A 17,661-nucleotide genomic window follows, 5' to 3' on the forward strand; every position below is an offset into this window, starting at 1 on the left:
TTTTAAAGATATCTGGAGACCTTTTTGGTTACCTCAAAGATATAAGAGATAGTTTCCCGTAAAAGGATGACTCCCGCCTGACCTCTAACCAGTGCCGCCCCCACCCCCATCCCGTCCTATCCCCTCAGTAAATCCTTCCTGCGGAGGCCCACTCACCTACTTCCTCCACTTTAGTGCCGCCCTCTCCTTTACGTGATTGGCGAAGACTGGACTGATCCAATGGTGATTGGTGAGAACCAGTGTCACTCTGAATGGGGTGCGAGAGGCAAGGGCCGCCTTCCCAGGATGGTGATTGGGAGAAGGAGGAAGCTGGGGATTGGCTTTGGCGTTTTGGGGTAGCTGAAGGAGGAGGAGGGAGGAGAAGGCGGCTGAGCAAACTGAGCCTCGGGGTACAAGCGTCGGACGCTGATTACGTAGTACAGGGAACATCAGGAGCCCGCGGGAAGGGGGCGGGGAGTGTGCTGGAGGCTGGCACATGACAGGGATGGGGGGAGGAAGAGGGAGTTGCAGGGAGGCATGTGCTGCTGGGGAGAAGGGCGCGTGCGTGCTGGAGTACCACGTGGGGGCCGGAGCCTTGAGTGGCAGGGTGTAGCAGCTGCTTGGGGAGGGGGCCTGGGGGTGTAATGAGCCAGCCACTTTGTAGGTAGCATTTAATCACAGCGGAAGGGCTTGGGGTGGAGGAAGGTGAACAATATACAAATTGGTAAATTGCATGCAGGAGACGTCATCTCCAGGTGCTGGGAGTTTCTTTTCCTTTCCCTCGTCTGTTTTTGTCTGTCAGATTTCTGACGTGGAAGGCATTCTCCTATTGGAGTGGTCCTAACCCCTCTGTTGCTTGATCGTAGACACGCTCTGGAAAAACCTCCAGGAAATGTCAGAAAGAGAGGCGGAACAGGAGCCCCAGGCGGCTGGGATGCAGGCCTCTAGCCCCCCTGCCCTTGGAGGCCTAGGCAAGACCCGCTGCCCAATGTGCATGGAGCTCTTTAAAGCCCCCAGGATCTTGCCATGCTTGCACACATTTTGCACGACCTGCCTGGAACAGTTGGAACCCTTCTCCGTCCTGTTGTTGGGACCACCAGACCCAGAAACAACCTCCCATCGTCTGTGGGTCTGGGATAAGCAGCCCCAGCAGCTGGAGCCACAGCTTAGCATCCTCTGCCCGGTCTGTGATACGGAGGTTGATCTGCCTCCTGGAGGAGTGAAGGCCTTAACCATGGACCACTTGGCCATAAATGAGGTGCTGCTACAAAATCTGCAAGAGGACGCTCCAGGTGTGGTGTGTGATCTGTGCAGCGACAGGGAGGTAGAGAGTCGGTGTCTCACCTGCAAGGTGAATCTCTGCCAGTTCTGCAGCCAGGCTCATAGGTAAAGAAGGGCTCGCCCCCGTTTGTCCTGGGACTAAGTGGAGGGCACAGAGCCCTGACACAGAAATTCAGTATGGGAGAGGAAAACTGTCTCCAATGGAGTTGAAGTAAACTTTCCTCTTTTTTGTGGATTCTACTGAACCAGGAGGGGCCCCAGTTCAGTTCAGTGATCATTAAATACCAACTGCATAGAAGACACTGTGCCAGACAAAAAAGAAAAATCCCAGTCAAAATGTCATGTTGTAGAATGAGGATACTGAAACCCACAGAGGGGAAATCACTTGCCTAAGATCACACAGGTCATAAGTAGCAGGCCTGGGAGCAGAATGCAGGACTCCTTTTAACACTACAGCATGCACAGAATACAACTTAGAGGGCTTTCAGCATTTGTGTTAACAGAAAGCCACTTGGTCAAAGGTTGTGCCAGGCATTGGAAGGCCCGGTTTGACTTACCTTAGTGTGTCCACTGCTGCTCTGTGAGGTAGGCCAGTGTGTGCTGGCAGCAAGTGAATGTCTTAGTATTTGGTGGGCAAACCAACTCCTGAACTTTCTGTGCCCCCAAGGACCCTTCCCACCCCCCAGTGTTGTTGAGGCATTTCAGTCATGTCCAACTCTTCATGACCCCATTTGGGGTTTTCTTGGCAAGGATACTGGAGTGGTTTGCCATTTCCTTCTCCAGCTCATTTATAGATGAGGGTGAGGTCAGGGGTGTAAGTGACTTGTCTAGAGTCATCTCGCTAAGTCAGGGCCTGGCACTCTTACCTACTTTGATACCTAACTGCTTACGGTGTTAAGTGGCTACAACAACCCAAGTTGCTTGTCCATGGTTTTTTCTCCTTAGTAGGGCCATCTGAGAAATAGTTTCTTCTTGTCTTTTAATCTGCAGTTGTGAAATGATCCTTAAGTCTCTGTCAGACAGCTGACAGCAGGTCCCTCCTGGGTGACTTCCTACAGGCCCCCTTCTAGCTCAGGATCATGCTTGTTTTGTTACCTTAAATAGATTCCTAGATGCTAAACATGGTTATGGTTTTGTTTGTTTAGAATTGGTCACTGACCTGGACCTTTCTCTGATACTAAAAGTAACTTATGGAGAAGCCAAAAGAAGGCAGCTTGCGTCAAAGGTGCCATTGACTATCGGGGACTCTCCTGGTATTCTTCTGATGTCTGTTATAAGTGTTTGCAAGTGGTAGAACTCTCTGAGTTAGGAGCAGCTGGACATCAGAAGTGACTGTGCAACAGGGAAAACTTGCACCGGCTGATTTGGGAGAGTAGCTGCTACCCAGAGGAAATGCCCTTCCGAAGCCTTTGACTTGAACTTTATCTGGATTGCTTCCACACAAGCTACTCAGTAATTCAGTTCCCTTGCAGGGTCACTGCTGAGTCATGTAGCAGATTTTCCATCTCCTACTGTAGAGTTTCACTGGAGAGCACCTGTCCTGTTGCCAAAAGGCAAACCATTCTGCAGGCTCTTGTTTCAGCTTGTTCAGACCTAGGTACGAGAGTATAATCCCCTTTATGATTCAGTGTGACCTTTTGGAATTTACTACCCCTTGTGCCTTGAGGTGGCTGTTTTGTTAGATTGCTTAGAGATTTGGGGGTCAGCTGAAATTTGCCTAGATTTTAGCATTCTGAGAAAACCATGGACTTAATTTAGAACTCATCTGTAGGCTATGCTATAGAGCCTCTGCTGGTTGTCAATAGAATTTAAATGGCTTCTGATCAATAGTAGTGGCAAAGAGACATACTTAAGCATATTGGAAGGAAACATTTCCTAATCGGTTGGTTATCCAAGAATGGAACAGGCCACCTTGGAAGGTAATGGGTTCCCTTTAAGGAAGATTTTCAAAGAAAGGCTTGATGACTACTTGTCAGCTATATTGTAGAAGGGGTTCCTAATCAGGTATTGATTAGAGTAGATAGCTTCTGAGGTGCCTTCCATGTCTGAGATTCCATGGTTACCATTTCTGTGGCTCTTTGTATATTTATTCATTTAGTAAACTACCTTGCATTCTCTTTTCACTTACTGCTCCTACACATTTATGTCTGATCACAAGTCAGTACAGTGATTTCATTTTTTCACAGAATCAGACACATTAAGTAATTTGACCCAAAGAATTGGCAGAAGTGGGCTTAGAACCTATAGCCCCCCTATATTTCATAGCCACCCTTCATTTTGCTGAGTAATAATCTCCATCTAATCATGTATCTGTCTGTTTAACCTAGGCGGCAAAAAAAAACTGCTTCCCACTCTGTCGTGCCCATGCAGGACCTGAAGGGATACAGCCAGATCGGGAGGCCAATTATGTGTTCTGTCCACCCTGCCGAGGAGCTGAACCTGTACTGTGAGCAGTGTGACCAGCCAGTGTGTCGGGACTGTGTGCTAAGTGACCATCGGGAGCATGCCTATGACTTGATCAGCAACGTCATCCACAAGCACGGGAACTCCATGCGGGAGCTTCTTCACAGCACCCGGCCCCAAGTGGGCACCTTGGAGAGAGCCCTGGCCCAGATTGAGGGTGTAGGCAGTGCCCTCCGGAGCCGCATGGATGCCCTGTCTGCTGACGTCCGGGAGTTTTGTGATGGCTACATCACCGCTATCAGAGAACACCGGGATCAATTGCTGAAGCAGTTGGAAGACCTCCGGATCCAGAAGGAGAACACTCTGCACCTCCAGAAGCTCCAGGTGGAGCAGCTGCTGGCAGACCTGCGGACCGGGGTCGAGTTCACGGAACACTTGCTGAGTAATGGCTCTGACCTGGAGATCCTCATCACCAAAGGAGTCGTGATGAACCGGCTGAAGAAACTCAAGATAGTAGACTACAGCATTGGCCCTGGGGTGGACGATGGCATCTGCTTCTCCCCACAGGAGAAGGCTGGCCAGTATGGTGGCTATGAAGTTTTTGGGGTCATTCTCACCAAAGGGGTTGATCCAGCCAAGTGCATTCTCCAAGGGGAAGGTAGGGAAGCACTTGTTGTTCATCTCTGGTTGGTTTTGGGGATGAACTCTTCCTATACTGCAATTCATGGCCCAGTACTCACTTTGGGAGCATTTCCCTTCTGGTGAGTTTACTGAGGCAGAGGAGACCCCATTTGAGACATTGGACACCTGCGTCCTTCTTATCTAGTTACCGTGGGAGTCAGAGGGAGACACTTTATAGACTTCTTTTAAAGGTCACGAGGTTTAAATTTTTTCACTTGAGGAAAGTAGCAGTTGCCTAGCAGCTCAGAGACGGCGCCTTCTTTCTCTGAAGTGGACAGGTATGAGAGCAAGAGATGACAGCAGGGCCTTAGCAGTCACGCTGTGCCCTGTAGTGCCCACAAGTTACATTACAGCAGGCTCCCAGGGGAGACAAGGAAGGACATGGGGGAATTCTAGAAACTTCATTTGGAACAACAGACTCCTTTTCTCTTGTGTTCTTTCCTTAGGTTGGGTTCGTAGACTTATAAATGTTAGAGCTAGAAGGAGCCTTGTTGTTTTACAGATGTGGAAGGTGAAGCCCAGCAGTGGTGACTTGCTTTGTCCAAGATCCCAACTAGTCAGGGGCAGAATTGGGAATAAAATCCAGTCCAACGTGTGTTTAAAAACTTCTATTTTACAACTCAGTCATCCTTTTTTTTTTTTTTAGTAAAATCTCTTCCATAGGAAGAGATCAGCAACGCCACTGGAAACATTTGGGGCTGCCCAGCAGCCTGTGGGGTAGCCACAGCCAGTCCATATCTACAAGACATAGGTTAGCAGGCCAGCAGTAGCATTTAGGGGGATCCATGGGGAATCCCCAGGGGAAAGCTGATTCAGGCCAGATTCCTCCAGGATTTTCTCCAGTGACCCAGAATCCCAGGAGGAAGGGGGCTGGGACCAGAGAACTGTGCTCTTGTGGAGTATTAAGTAAGGAACCAGCCTGCTGGAGATTCTTTGGAGTTTCTGTTACACAGGGTGCCCAGCTCCTTCTGAGGACCATAGCTTCTAGGATTCCTTCCTTCCTGTTCAGGGATCCACCCCTCCTTTCTGGGACTTAGGCATTATTTAGATGCTGTGTCTTCCCCCTTCCTTTCTACGTAGTAGGAATTTTGATTCTGTAGCCACTTTGTTTTTCCCATGGCCTAGGAGTCAGAAGGCAAAGACTGAATATTTTAGAAACAGGAACCTTAGGGGCAACACTTGAAGAAAAGGAAAATATCAGTGGGGCAGAGAGGAGCCTTTCCTTAATTCTTCTGTTCCTCTTACACTTTAGCCCTTCCTGAAAGGAAGCATGTTAACTTGGGGTGTGCTGGTCCTTTAACTTTTCTGGGTCTCAGTTTCTTCCTCTATTAAGGTGCTGTACTAAGTGACCTTTAGATGATCCCATAAAAGGATAGCAGGGACCAAACTGAAGTGCTGAGTGGTTTGGTTCATTGTGCAGTTGGCAGCGGCGGGTCTTGAGACCACCCTTAGGCTTCAGGGTGGTCCTGAAGCCACATGAGTTTGGATTGGAGATGGAGCTGGCTGAAGCTCACAATTGCCCTGAGGGTTTGTTTTCTACTCTGGGTATGGCTCAGGTTCAGGGCTCCTATGGGGCTGCCATGTGACCAGTCTTTCTAGAGAATGCCTGGAGATTCTCTTGCCTGAATCTCTGGTTCAGTCTTGGGAGTGGGCTTGAGGTATGTTATAGGGCAGTGTTGCAACAATTCAGCTAGCAGCACCTGTTGAGGTGTAAGACCCAACAAGACCAGCATACAGGAGCTGCCAGCACAAGTTCTTTTGATCTGCTTTACTAAGGAAAGTAACTGTAAGGGGTTAACAATCTTCCTTTTAATCCAGCATACAAATATTATTCACTTAGTTCAGGAGGAAAAGCCAGCAACCCGAACTTCAGAGCAAATACAAACAAATTACCAACATACATTAGAAATAGACCAAATCACAATTCGTAGTTACCAGGAAAACATCAACATCTGGGTTCCCAAGCCAGGAGGCTCTTAGAGTGGCTGCCCAGAGTCCCATCCCACTCTTCCAGTGGCTGAGAGCCCCAAGGGAGGATGCCAACCTCTGGTTTTATGTGTCTTGTTCAGAGTTAAAGGTGAATCATAAACATGCGACTCACCCAAGTGACCTAGAAGCATCACAAACATACACCTTAAACCCATGTGGCCTAAAAGCTTCTGATGTCACAAATATATGACTCAAACCCATGTAAACTAGGCTTTCCCTTGAGGCAAGGAGGTCATCAAAGACTCCTAATTGAATCAAAGAAACAAAGGCCAAATTCTTCAAGGGCACTTGATTAAATATGTGTTAAAAGCCCACCTTAATTACTGTACAGGCACATAGCCTAAAAATGGCTGTGGCATGAAAGTGACTTGCAGTTAGGGGCACTACAACCCGGGGCAGTCACTCAGTGACAAGGTAGAAAGCATGGCCATGGAGCAGGCTGAGAAGGCAGGAGACAACGGTAAATTATTATTTTTCTCTAAAGGCTGTGGAATACACTGTTGTCTAATATGAGTACTTTCAGTCCTTTAAATTTGTTCTTTTGCAGTAATGATTGACTTAATGCTTGCTTCCTTAGACATCCACAAAGCTTGGGAGAAGCAGAAAGTCACCTTTACCCTGCTCTGCAGAGATACCCTGGGAGAGCCCATGGGCAGAGGAGGAGAGCACATCCGTGTGAGCGTCAGCCATAAAAATAAGAAGGACTGGTTGGTATCCAATGCTAAGTTTCACGGGTAACACACACCTAGAACTGAAAAATCCAGACTCCAAGTATTTAGGGATGTAGGTTCAGTGACCACCGTCATACAGGCAGAGCTGCCCCCTGGGGTGCTTTGGAAATTGTTTAAAAGCAATGATTCCCATTGGCTATGCCTTTCCTTCTCAGGAGAATGTTATCTGGGTGGGGGTGAAAGCAGGACACTCTTCATTGGTGACATCAGACCGGGTATTACATGGTCTTGTGACCATGTACGGATTGCTGTCATGGGGTTTTCTCTGAGATCCATGTCTCTAGGCTTTAATTTGTGTTGGACTGATGAGCAGTGACTTCCTCAGAACCTAGTATCTGCTTTGCCACATGATAATATTAAGAGTACACTGTTCGTGGAACAAAGAGGAAGAAAATTCTAATAGGAAGAATAAGATAAAATTAACTGGGATTAGAGTCATAGAAGCAGTTTTGGAGATGAAAGGGATCTCAGCAATAATTAACACCTCATCCCTCTGTGTTTCTTTGAGGAATGAGGCAGTATGGTATACTGGAGAGTACTTGCTGTGGACTCAGTGGACCTGGGTTCAGCTCCTGCCTCTGACGCGATGTGACCTAGGCTCAGTCACTCCTCTGTAAAATTAGGGAGTTGATAACTTTAGAAGTGGATGGCCTCACAGGTCTGGCCAGTCCAGCCCCCTCTCTTTCATAAATGAGGAAATCAAGGACCAGGGAGAGATAATGTGTGTAAGGTCATTGAGTTACTGGGAGTTAGAGGTGAGATTTGAACCCAGATCCAGGATCTGATTCAAGAACCTGTTCTTCCACCATATCATGCTGTGTGGTGTAGACAGATGCTGAGTTCTCTTGGAACTCTACAGTCTGTCAGCTCTGGTTCATGGTACTTGTTCAGATGTGGAATTAACTGGAGGAAGGTAACTCTCCAGTGAGCTACCTTGGAAAGCTCCCTGACAAAAGGGAAAGCCTGCATACTGATTCCCTTGGCCTCTGGGGACCCCAAAGTGTAATCGGTTCCTGTAACTGATGCTCAGGCATGTGTGAATGAGTCTTTCGTGAACTCTTGTCCCTGTTCAGTGTTCTTAAGACGATGGTCCAGGATAACAACAATGGGACTTACACCATTTCCTTTATCCCCGAGGAGCCTGGCCCCTACACCGTGTGCGTCTGTGTCAGAGGGCAGCACATCCAGGTGAGTGGCACGTTCATTGACGGTCATGCTGCCCTGATCACCTGCACCATCGTAGCCTCCTACTGCTGAGGATGGTCCTTTTCCCATCCTAGGCAGACCTCATCATTACTTTGGTGGCCACCTTTGAGGTGCTTCAAGTAGGATCTGTAACAGGATTACCCCGGTGGTGAATAGAAGATGTTCTTTGGAGCACAGGGTGATGTGGCTGATCACGAGGTCCTTGTATTCACCCTCTCTCTTCTTCATTTAGTTCATTCTTTCTCAATCAGGATACCGTACATCAAAATGTCCATAATGGTGGAAGACAATCTACTGACAAATAAGCATATTAGAAAACCCATCTCTGTCCTCATTCCCCAAACTTGAGGCTTTTTGACCTTACTGGAAGAGTTCAGGGAGTGTTGTGTCCACTCTACTTTGCCCACCTTGTATTTGTGTGGCTTCTTATGATTGGTTTGGGACCAGAGGTGGTGTATGACAGACAGACATTTTGGAGATGGGAAATGGAGATGTTGAGATGGAAATTGTCCTGTTTTTCTTTCCATGACATCTAAGAACATGAAATTTTAGATCTGAGCCTTAGAAAGTGGTAGTAAGCAGTCTACACAGCTGATTCCTCCTGGGCATTTAGCAATTTTGGGTAGAAAGGATGTAGTGTTTGATATAGGATTCACTTCAGAGATTGGAGTTAGCTCATGCAGAAATTAAACTGTCACTGGTAATCATTTCCCAGATGGAAAGCCTATCCTCAAACACATCCCTGTTTGCTCCCCTCCCCCAGAATACTGCTGAATGGCTGAAGGTGGGAATTGGATAGGCCATAAGGGGATGGAGGAAGTGAGGCAGAGTGGTCAGACATGATTCCAGGAGCTCCCAGGGCACCAGAATGTATTTAGTATTGGGGCATTAGGCATCCTAGGAATTCACGAGATATGACAGGTACTCATACAAACAGACCCACTTAACTTGGTTGTGTTGGAAAACTGCTAGTACACATGAAGGTATACATGTTTCCACTCAACAGAATACACTAGGATCACAGATTTAGAGCTGGAAAGAGACCTTAGAGTCAGGAGGGTGTGATGAGAATGACCACACGGAAAAGCCCAAAAGATCTGGTAGCATTAAAAATAAATTAGTTATTTTTGTTGTTCAGTCATGTCTGACTCTTCTCGACCCCATTTGGGATTTTCCTGACAAAGATCCTAGAGCTGTTTGCCATTTCCTTTTCCAGTTCACTTTCCAGATGAGAAAACTGAGGCAAACAAGGGAAAATGACTTGCCCCAGGTCACACAGCTAGTGTCTGAGGCTGGATTCAAACTCAGCTCTTCCTGACTCCAGGCCCAGCCCTCTGTCCACTGTGCCACCTGGCTGCCCCAAATTAGTTATTATGAATTATTTTAATCACATTATTTAATCAGCACATAGCCAGGAGTGCAAAGTGGCTAGGCGAGGCCTTGGAGATAGCTGAGACTCACAGGGTGTCTCTGGAGTTCAGTTGCCTGGAACAGAGCCTTATATTACTTTAAAGTGCTCCGAGGGTCGGTTGTGAAAAGCAAACTGAGGTCTTGTACCCTGCTTAGCATGAACACACTTACATATAGAGGCTTATGCTGTTTGATGGAACAGATTTTACCTCCCTGACTAAATGGCAAGCTTCCTGAGGACAGTAATCATCCTTGTGTTTCCTCCACAATACTGGAACTATTACATGCTACCTAAATCCTTCCTTCCTAGGGCCTGTCCTCTGATTTGTTTGTGGTTTTGTAGGGCTCGCCATACACAATGACTGTGAGAAGAAAGTTCCGCCAGCACCAGGGGATCTTTCATTGCTGCTCATTCTGTTCCAGTGGGGGCCAGAAGAACGCTCGCTGTGCCTGTGGAGGAACCATGGCAGGTGAGGGACCCCAGCGTCTGACCACGTGTGGCAGGACCTACGCTCCTCCTACCTCGTCCTGCAGTCACTGGATGTGCCGACTGACTTAGTGGTGGTCTGGAGGGAAACCCAGGAAGTCTTTGTGCACATCGGTCTGAAGGGTTCTTTTAAGCTGAGAACTAGGCTGCAGGTTTGAGAACTTTCTAGTTATGCTGTGAGGCAGCTAATCCTGCCTGGTGTGGACCCTGGGGGTTGAGCCAAGTCAGAGGGGAAGAACAATCCAGTTAGGCCACTTCTGGTTCTGCACGTGGAAGGGAGCCCTGCGAGGCGAAGGTTTAGAGATTCCTTTGGCCCAGTGGGAGACCAGAAAGCAGATCGCAGAGTGTCCACTCCCCTCCTGTACCCACTTATTTCTCTCCACTTTTCCTTGTCTGTCATTCCCTTTCAACCAGGCTTCACTCAGCTTGGTACAAGGGGAAAAAATGCTGGTTTTGCAATCAAAGAACCTGGATTCTGGTCTTGCCTCCAATTCTTGTTCATGTGATCTCGGACAAGTTACTTCCTGGGCCTCAGATTATTCTTCTGTAAAGTGAGGGAGTTGTCTTAGAAAGGCCCCAGGTCCCAGCTATCTCCAGTGCCACTCCTAGCTGCTTTACACTCTTGGCTATGGGCTGATGAAATAATTCATGATTAAAATAACAATTCATAACAACTAATTTGGGGCAGCCAGGTGGCACAGTGAGTACAGGGCTGGGCCTGGAGCCAGGAGGACCTGAGTTCAAACCCAGCCTGACACTTACCAGCTGTGTGACCCTGCAAAAGTCACTTAACCCTGTCTGCCATCCCCCAAAACAAACCATATTACCTTTCACTTATCTACCAACTTAAGATAACAGTTCTGGCTAATGCGGTTGTTGGTTGACAGATATTGTGAAAATCACGTGTTGCCAAGCTCTGCGTTATAACCTCTAAGTGCCTCTTCAGCCACAGATAGCCAATAGATAGGGAGAATGTTGTTAAGCCTTCATTTTTTTTTTTTTGGAGGGGGGGAGGCAGGGCAATTGGGGTTAAGTGACTTGCCCAAGGTCACACAGCTAGTGTGTCAAGTGTCTGGGGCTGGATTTGAACTCAGGTCCTCCTGACTCCAGGGCTGGTGCTCTACTCACTGCGCCACCTAGCTGCCCCAACAACAGTATCTTGGCTGTAGTGAATGAATTTAATGCCATACTATGGCCAAAGCTGGCTCTGTTAAGAGTTGCTTTCCTGGGCTTTCTTTCTGAAAGCCGATGCTTGGTCTCCTTTCCACTAGACCTAGGCATCTGCCGCTCAGTTAACAGGAAGCTTTCATTGAGCAGCACTGCGTGCAAGGCACAAGGCTAAGGCTGGAAAGAGAAAACGAAACAGTTCCTGCCCTCAAGGGAGCTCACGTTCTATCAGGGAAAACCATGAATGCAGAAGTAGACAGAAAATACGGACAAAGGGCCTGCCCTTAGTAAGCCTTGTTCCCATCGGAATCTTTAGAGTCCAGTCTAATTCTTGCTCTTGTTTGTGCTGGGCAGGTGGGTACCAAGGTTGTGGACACGGACACAAAGGTCACCCAGGCCGCCGACATTGGTCATGCTGTGGAGGCACAGAGGAGAAGTCAGACTGCTCATGGAAGGTGGAAGTGGGGAGTTCCCAGAGGAGTCTGGTCAGGACAGTGGCACTCTGAGCTGATGATGAAAAGGCTGAGTTTGCATGAATGTCACTTACCAGTAAGTCCCCAAGCCCTGTGGCAGAGCTGCTGATTAATTCTTAAGAAACCACTAAAATAAACGTGCCTTATCTTACCATCTAGGTCAGTGCACGTGTGTGTTCCTGAGGTGATGACACCCAAATGAACCTTCAGACTAGGTGGTCTTTGTATCACTGTCACAAAGTATCTCACAAAAAGCCACAGACTCATGGCTTGGTATGTCTTTACCACTACTGGCTAAAAGCCAAGGTATGTTTCTTGCCGCTGGTGGATCAACAGCATTGCCTTCATCTACAAAGGGGCTGTGCTGCTAGATGATAATCATGAAAAAGGGATATTTTGTAATCTAGAGCTTTCCTTTCGATAGCTACTGCTTTCAGGCTACTAGAGTCGTTTCAGTCACGTCTGACTCTTTGTGACCTCATTTGGGATTTTCTTGGTAAATGTGCCGGAGTGGTTTGCCATTCCTTTTCCAGCTCATTTGACAGATGAGGAAACTGAGGCAAACATGGTTAAGTGACTTGCTCAGGGTCACGCAGCTAGGGAGTATCTGAGGTCAGATTTGAACTCACAAAGAGGAGTCTTCCTGATTTCAGGCTTGGCACTCTGTCCATTGCACCATCTAGGTGCCCCTACTGGCTAAAAGTCAAGGTTTGTTTCCTGCTGATTGTAAATCAACAGCATTATCATAAACTACAGAGGTTTTGCTACTAAATAATAATCATGGAAAAAAAGGATATTTTCTAATCTAAATAGAGTTTTCCTTTACATAGCTGGGTATCTCAGGCTACCAGAGTTATAAGATATACATACTTTACATTAAACCTGTAAGATCTTATTTTGGTTAACAGGAGTAATAACTTGAATATATGGTTAATCATTTTATGTCCTTGTGGTACAGTTTCCTACTGTGAGGCTGAAAGAAGACTGGTTATAATTTAGCATTAAACCTGTTTTGTACACTTTGATCTTGGATGCCTTTTGGAACACATACAAACTAGACTTCTTATGTGTACCTCATTTAACAAAATGTTACCTACATAAAATCCAGCCTTTTTCTTGAACACTCCTCTTATAGAATTGTTTTCCAAGACCCCTTTTCTATTCATTGTGTATGTGATAAGTTTTTAGTTTGAAAAATAAGCACGATAATCCTCAGTTTTGCATTTTTGTGATAAGATCTCCTAAAATCCTACTAAAATTCTTCATGGTTTTTCTCTAAAGTAGCAGTCCTGTACAATAAAGAACAGTAGCTCTAAGCTTACCTTGTATTGACTTTCTGGCAATGTTAACTTTTATCAGATGATGAGAAAGAGAAGCTGTACTTAGTGGCACCCAACACAACTAGACGAGTATCTTTGGGCAGTATGGGGTCAGCTTGGAGCCACTATGACAAGCAGCACCAACTAGAACAAAGAAGCATGACTTGCCAGATGCTGCAAAGCAGCTGTCAATAAACTCCAGTAGTTGGACAGGGCAGGGGCCAAAGGAAAGAGTTGACATTTAAAGTTACCTTCCTTTCTTACAGTTCAGAATGATCCTCTTCTCATATAACCTCTTTTCAAGGAGCCTCTTAAAAACATATCTCCAAAAGCTGCCATTTTATAACGTGGGGGAGCTAATAGCTCTTGTTTGTTTGCACAATGCCTTTGTTTAAACAATTCTCTACTAAAAAGAGGGGAAAATCTCTTTAGAAAGAATGTTGAAAACAACTCTGAGACACCACATCACCTTGGCTGAGATATCAGAAAAGGAAAATGACAAATGTTGGAGGAGATGTGGGAAAACGGACAGTGGTGCACTGTTTGAGGAGCTGTGAACTGGTCCATCATTCTGGAGAACAATATGGAACTATGCCCAAAGGGCTATAAAACTGTATACCTTTTGACCCAGAAATACCACTACTAGGTCTACATCCCAAAAAGATCAAAGAAAAAGGACCCACATGTACAAAAATATTTATAGAAGCTCTTTTCATGGTGTCAAAGAATTGGAAACTGAGGGGGTGCCCATCAATTGAGGAATGACTGAACACATTATGGTTTATGAACATGATGGTTGTGCTGTAAGAAACGATGAAGGGGAAGATTTCAGAAAAACCTGAGAAGACTTATATGAACTGATACAGAGTAAAGGGAGCAGAACCAGATGAACAATCTACATGGCAACAGCAATACTGTAAAGATAACCCAGCTGTGAAAGACTTAGGAACTTTGACCAATACAGCGATCCAGCACAAATCCAAAGAAATCATAATGTACAATGGTTTTGCTTTTTTTTTTTTTGGAGGGGGGAAGGCAGGGCAATTGGGGTTAAGTGACTTGCCCAAGGTCACACAGCTAGTAAATGTGTCAAGTGTCTGAGGCCGAATTTGAACTCGGGTCCTCCTGATTCCAGGGGTGGTGCTCTAATCACCGCACCACCTACCTGTCCCTCATAATGTACAATGATATCCACCTCTAGGTAGAGAAATGATTGAAGCATATTTTTTTTTCTTTATTTTTCCTGCTTTTTCTCCCCAGAACATGGCTAATGTGGAAACATTTTGTATGTATATACATACACATACACACACACACACATAGTCTATATAACTATATATATGTGTATATATACATACATACATATATTTAGAGAGAGAGAGAGAGAGAAAATATCAACTTCCTGAACTTCATAGATTATGATCTAAATACCAATAGAAAACCCTGAAGTACTGAGGTACCAGCAGGATAATATAGCAGGGAAGCTGCCTGGTGGACTTTCTCTGAGAGGATCCTGCCGCTCTTCTGCCAGATAGGAGTGGAGTCTGCTGAGACCAGCTGTGTGCACGGCCATGTTCTTGGGCTGAGCTGGAGGACACCAGCTTGCTCCCATTATCACTAACAGTTTCCTGAGGACTTTGCTGAGTGCTCTAGAACACAACACGATGCACATTTCTGTGAAGGTTGTCAGGAGCCATAACCTCTTAACCCTATAGCTACTCTTTTCTACATAAACAGAGAATATCCCTTTGGGTTTCTATGGTCCTTTTTTCCCCAGGGAGTTCACACTGATTTACAAACAAATGCTCAATCCTCAGTTTTCCTGATGACCGTATGACTGTTTCCTTCTGGGGCTATGGGAGCAGGAAGACGAAAAGGTGACTGGCTGAGAGTGAAACAGTAGAAACAGAACTGACATGCCTGAGTCTCCCCGTCATGAGAAATGATGAAGGAGGTTTCAGAAAACCTGGGAAGACTTATATGAACTGATGGAAAGTGAAGTGAGCAGAACCAGAAGAATAATCTACATAGTAACAGCAATACTGTAAATATAATCAGCTGTGAAAGACATAGCAACTTTGAAAGATATAATGATCCACCGCAGCTCCAAAGGAATCCACTTCAGATAAAGAACAGATGAACTCAGGGTGCAGATGCCCAAACAAATCAACCTAAGAAGCATCTGAAAATTCCCCAGCTAGGTTGTTCAGTTCTTAAGTGGAAAATTAAACACCAAAGAGGATTTTGAGGTCAGCAAGAGTGAGCTTGGTGAAGGATTCCCCAGATCCAGATAGAACCTGTGTGGCTAAATCCTTCTTCCTGGTCTGAAGGTGCGAGATCTTCTCTTCTACTGTGTCTTCACAGACAAACCTAAAAAACCCAAAACATAACATCATTTTCTTTAGGCTGCACGGGAAAAAAAGGCAAAAACTTGACAGAACTTGAAACTTGTGCACTATCCTTTTCATGGAAGTCAGAGGTTTTTATTTCTCTAGTGCCTAGATGATTGACGAACTCTTTAATAAATTCAAGTCATTCCTGAAAAATGTGACTCTAGATGCCTATTTTCTTTTGAGATGAAAATAGTGGAGGAGGACTAAGTCAGCAAAAAGATGCCTTTCTGCAAGGTGGAGAAAGTCTAGCCTCAACATACCTTGCTCCATTCTGACAGGTTAGAATGCTACAAAGTGTACTGGGTTTATTCAGGCACGATACTGTATCTAGCAACAAGGCCTCGGGACATCCTCTACCAGAATCAAACAAAGCTGAGAACAGGTTTTGCAATTCAGGGTAAGTGCCAAAGAACTTTCCATTGGCTCCCTTTATTAAAATAAGGCTTGCCTCAATATCCAGACAGATGCCTGTTTCCTTTTGTGGCACAAAATAAGTATCTAAAGTTCCCCTAAATTTATTTCCATTTCTTTACTGATTATGAGCCCCAAGAAGGGCAAGCCTTAGCAACCTGCAATACAATATAAATGAATTCAACAATTTTAAGTAACTACAATGTGCAAGATGCCACATTGAGAAAGATAAAGATGTATGACCCTGTCCACGGGATCAATAACTGGAGGGGAGCTCAGATGTTGAGTCCAACCTGCAGATGCACAGGAATGCCCTCTACATCCTCAGCAAATGGTCATCCGGCCTCCACTCTCAAGTTCTCCAGGAAGTGGCAGGGAGCCCATTACCTCCTGAGACAGAGTGGGTTTCAGGAAAGACTTCTTGCAGAAGAAAAGTTTAAGTCTTTTAGGATGGGTAAAATTTCAGAAAAAGCTGAATGTTTAATGAATAAAGTCAGCTTGCTGCAGAGTCAAGAAGACTTGTGTTCACAACCTTTCCTTTAACAATCAATGGTTGTGTGATCCTGGGCAAGTCATATAACCTGTCAATGCTCCCACAAAACTCTCAGGAGTATAAGTTACAAAATTAATCTGACAATACGCATTGGGAGAGAGAGTTTACCCCATTAATTAATTCACTTGTCCAGAGCTTTTCCCCCCCACCCTAAAATATGAACAGGCCCAGAGGACAGAAGGTAAGTCCTAGTAGAGGGGATGGCAAAGCAAATGATATACTGAAGAAATAATGAGTAATTAGTAGCTCAATTTGGCAGGGACAGAGCCCATGAAAAGGTTTATAGGGTGAGAGAAGGCTAGAAAGGCAGTTTGGCACCAGGTTGTAGAGTGTCCTAATGCTAGAATAAGGAACTTGGACAGTGATGTAGGGAAAAGAGCAGTGTGTGGAGTCTAAGGATCTGGATCTGAATCTCAGCTCTGTCACCTCTGTCTATAACTCAATCTTTCATTTGTAAAATGAAGGAGTAAAAAAATCACTGAATTAATAAATAAACCTAGAAGTAGGTTTAAACCCCGCCCCCCAAAATAAACCATTAACTTTGATTTAAAAGAGAAAGGAAAACCAAATACAAGTATCGAAAAATGAAAAAGAATTCACAACAAATGAAGAAATAAAGGGTATTATTAGCAACTATTTTGCCTAACTATATGCCAATAAAATGAACAACTTAAATAAAATAGATGAATATTTACAACATACCTAGATGAACAGAATAGGAAATAGAGAATTTAAACAACTCAATCTCAAAGAAATTGAACTCTCAAAGGAAAAAAAAGGACGAATTCTATCAAATATTTAAAGAACAATTAATTCCAATATTATTCAAATTGTTTACAGAAACAGAAAAATGAGGAATCCTACCAAATTCCTTTTAATATATAAATCTGATCTTGACACCTAAACTATGGAGTCAAAAGGAGAAAAAAAAACCCTATAGACTAATATCCTTAATGAAACCTGATACAAAAATCTGAAGTAAAATGTTAACAAAGAAGGTAAAAGAACATATCACAAGGATTATACACTATAACCAGTTTGGATTTATTTCACAGTTGGTTTAATATGAGGAAAACAATAAACATAAGTGACCATATTAATAACAACAGCAATGATTCTATCAAGAGATGCAGAAAACACTTTTGATAAAAGTATAAATATCCATTTTTGTTTAAAAA

General features: G+C 44.9%; 2 protein-coding genes across 3 annotated transcripts in view; one reads left to right on the top strand and one right to left on the bottom strand.

The window, feature by feature from the left end:
* The first annotated feature begins 262 nt into the window (after positions 1–262).
* Positions 263–12,830, top strand: TRIM45 (tripartite motif containing 45). The gene is made up of 7 exons (XM_036765908.1): positions 263–389; positions 846–1,365; positions 3,588–4,321; positions 6,911–7,040; positions 8,138–8,252; positions 10,024–10,150; positions 11,689–12,830. Exons 2-7 carry the CDS (start codon positions 872–874, stop codon positions 11,838–11,840), a joined length of 1,752 nt encoding a protein of 583 aa, XP_036621803.1. The 5' UTR covers positions 263–389; positions 846–871; the 3' UTR covers positions 11,841–12,830.
* A 1,675-nt stretch (positions 12,831–14,505) lies between these two features.
* The window catches only part of TTF2 (transcription termination factor 2), a 48,630-nt gene continuing 45,474 nt past the window's right edge, over positions 14,506–17,661 (bottom strand). For both annotated transcript variants that reach the window (XM_036767523.1, XM_036767522.1), the window contains one exon: positions 14,506–15,496. In XM_036767523.1, coding sequence (XP_036623418.1) covers positions 15,352–15,496 — 145 coding nt within the window. In that variant the 3' untranslated portion in view covers positions 14,506–15,351. The remainder of the gene's footprint in view (positions 15,497–17,661) is intronic.

Source organism: Trichosurus vulpecula, chromosome 7 (genome assembly GCF_011100635.1).
Source record: "Trichosurus vulpecula isolate mTriVul1 chromosome 7, mTriVul1.pri, whole genome shotgun sequence".
Classification (NCBI taxonomy): Eukaryota; Metazoa; Chordata; class Mammalia; order Diprotodontia; family Phalangeridae; genus Trichosurus; species Trichosurus vulpecula.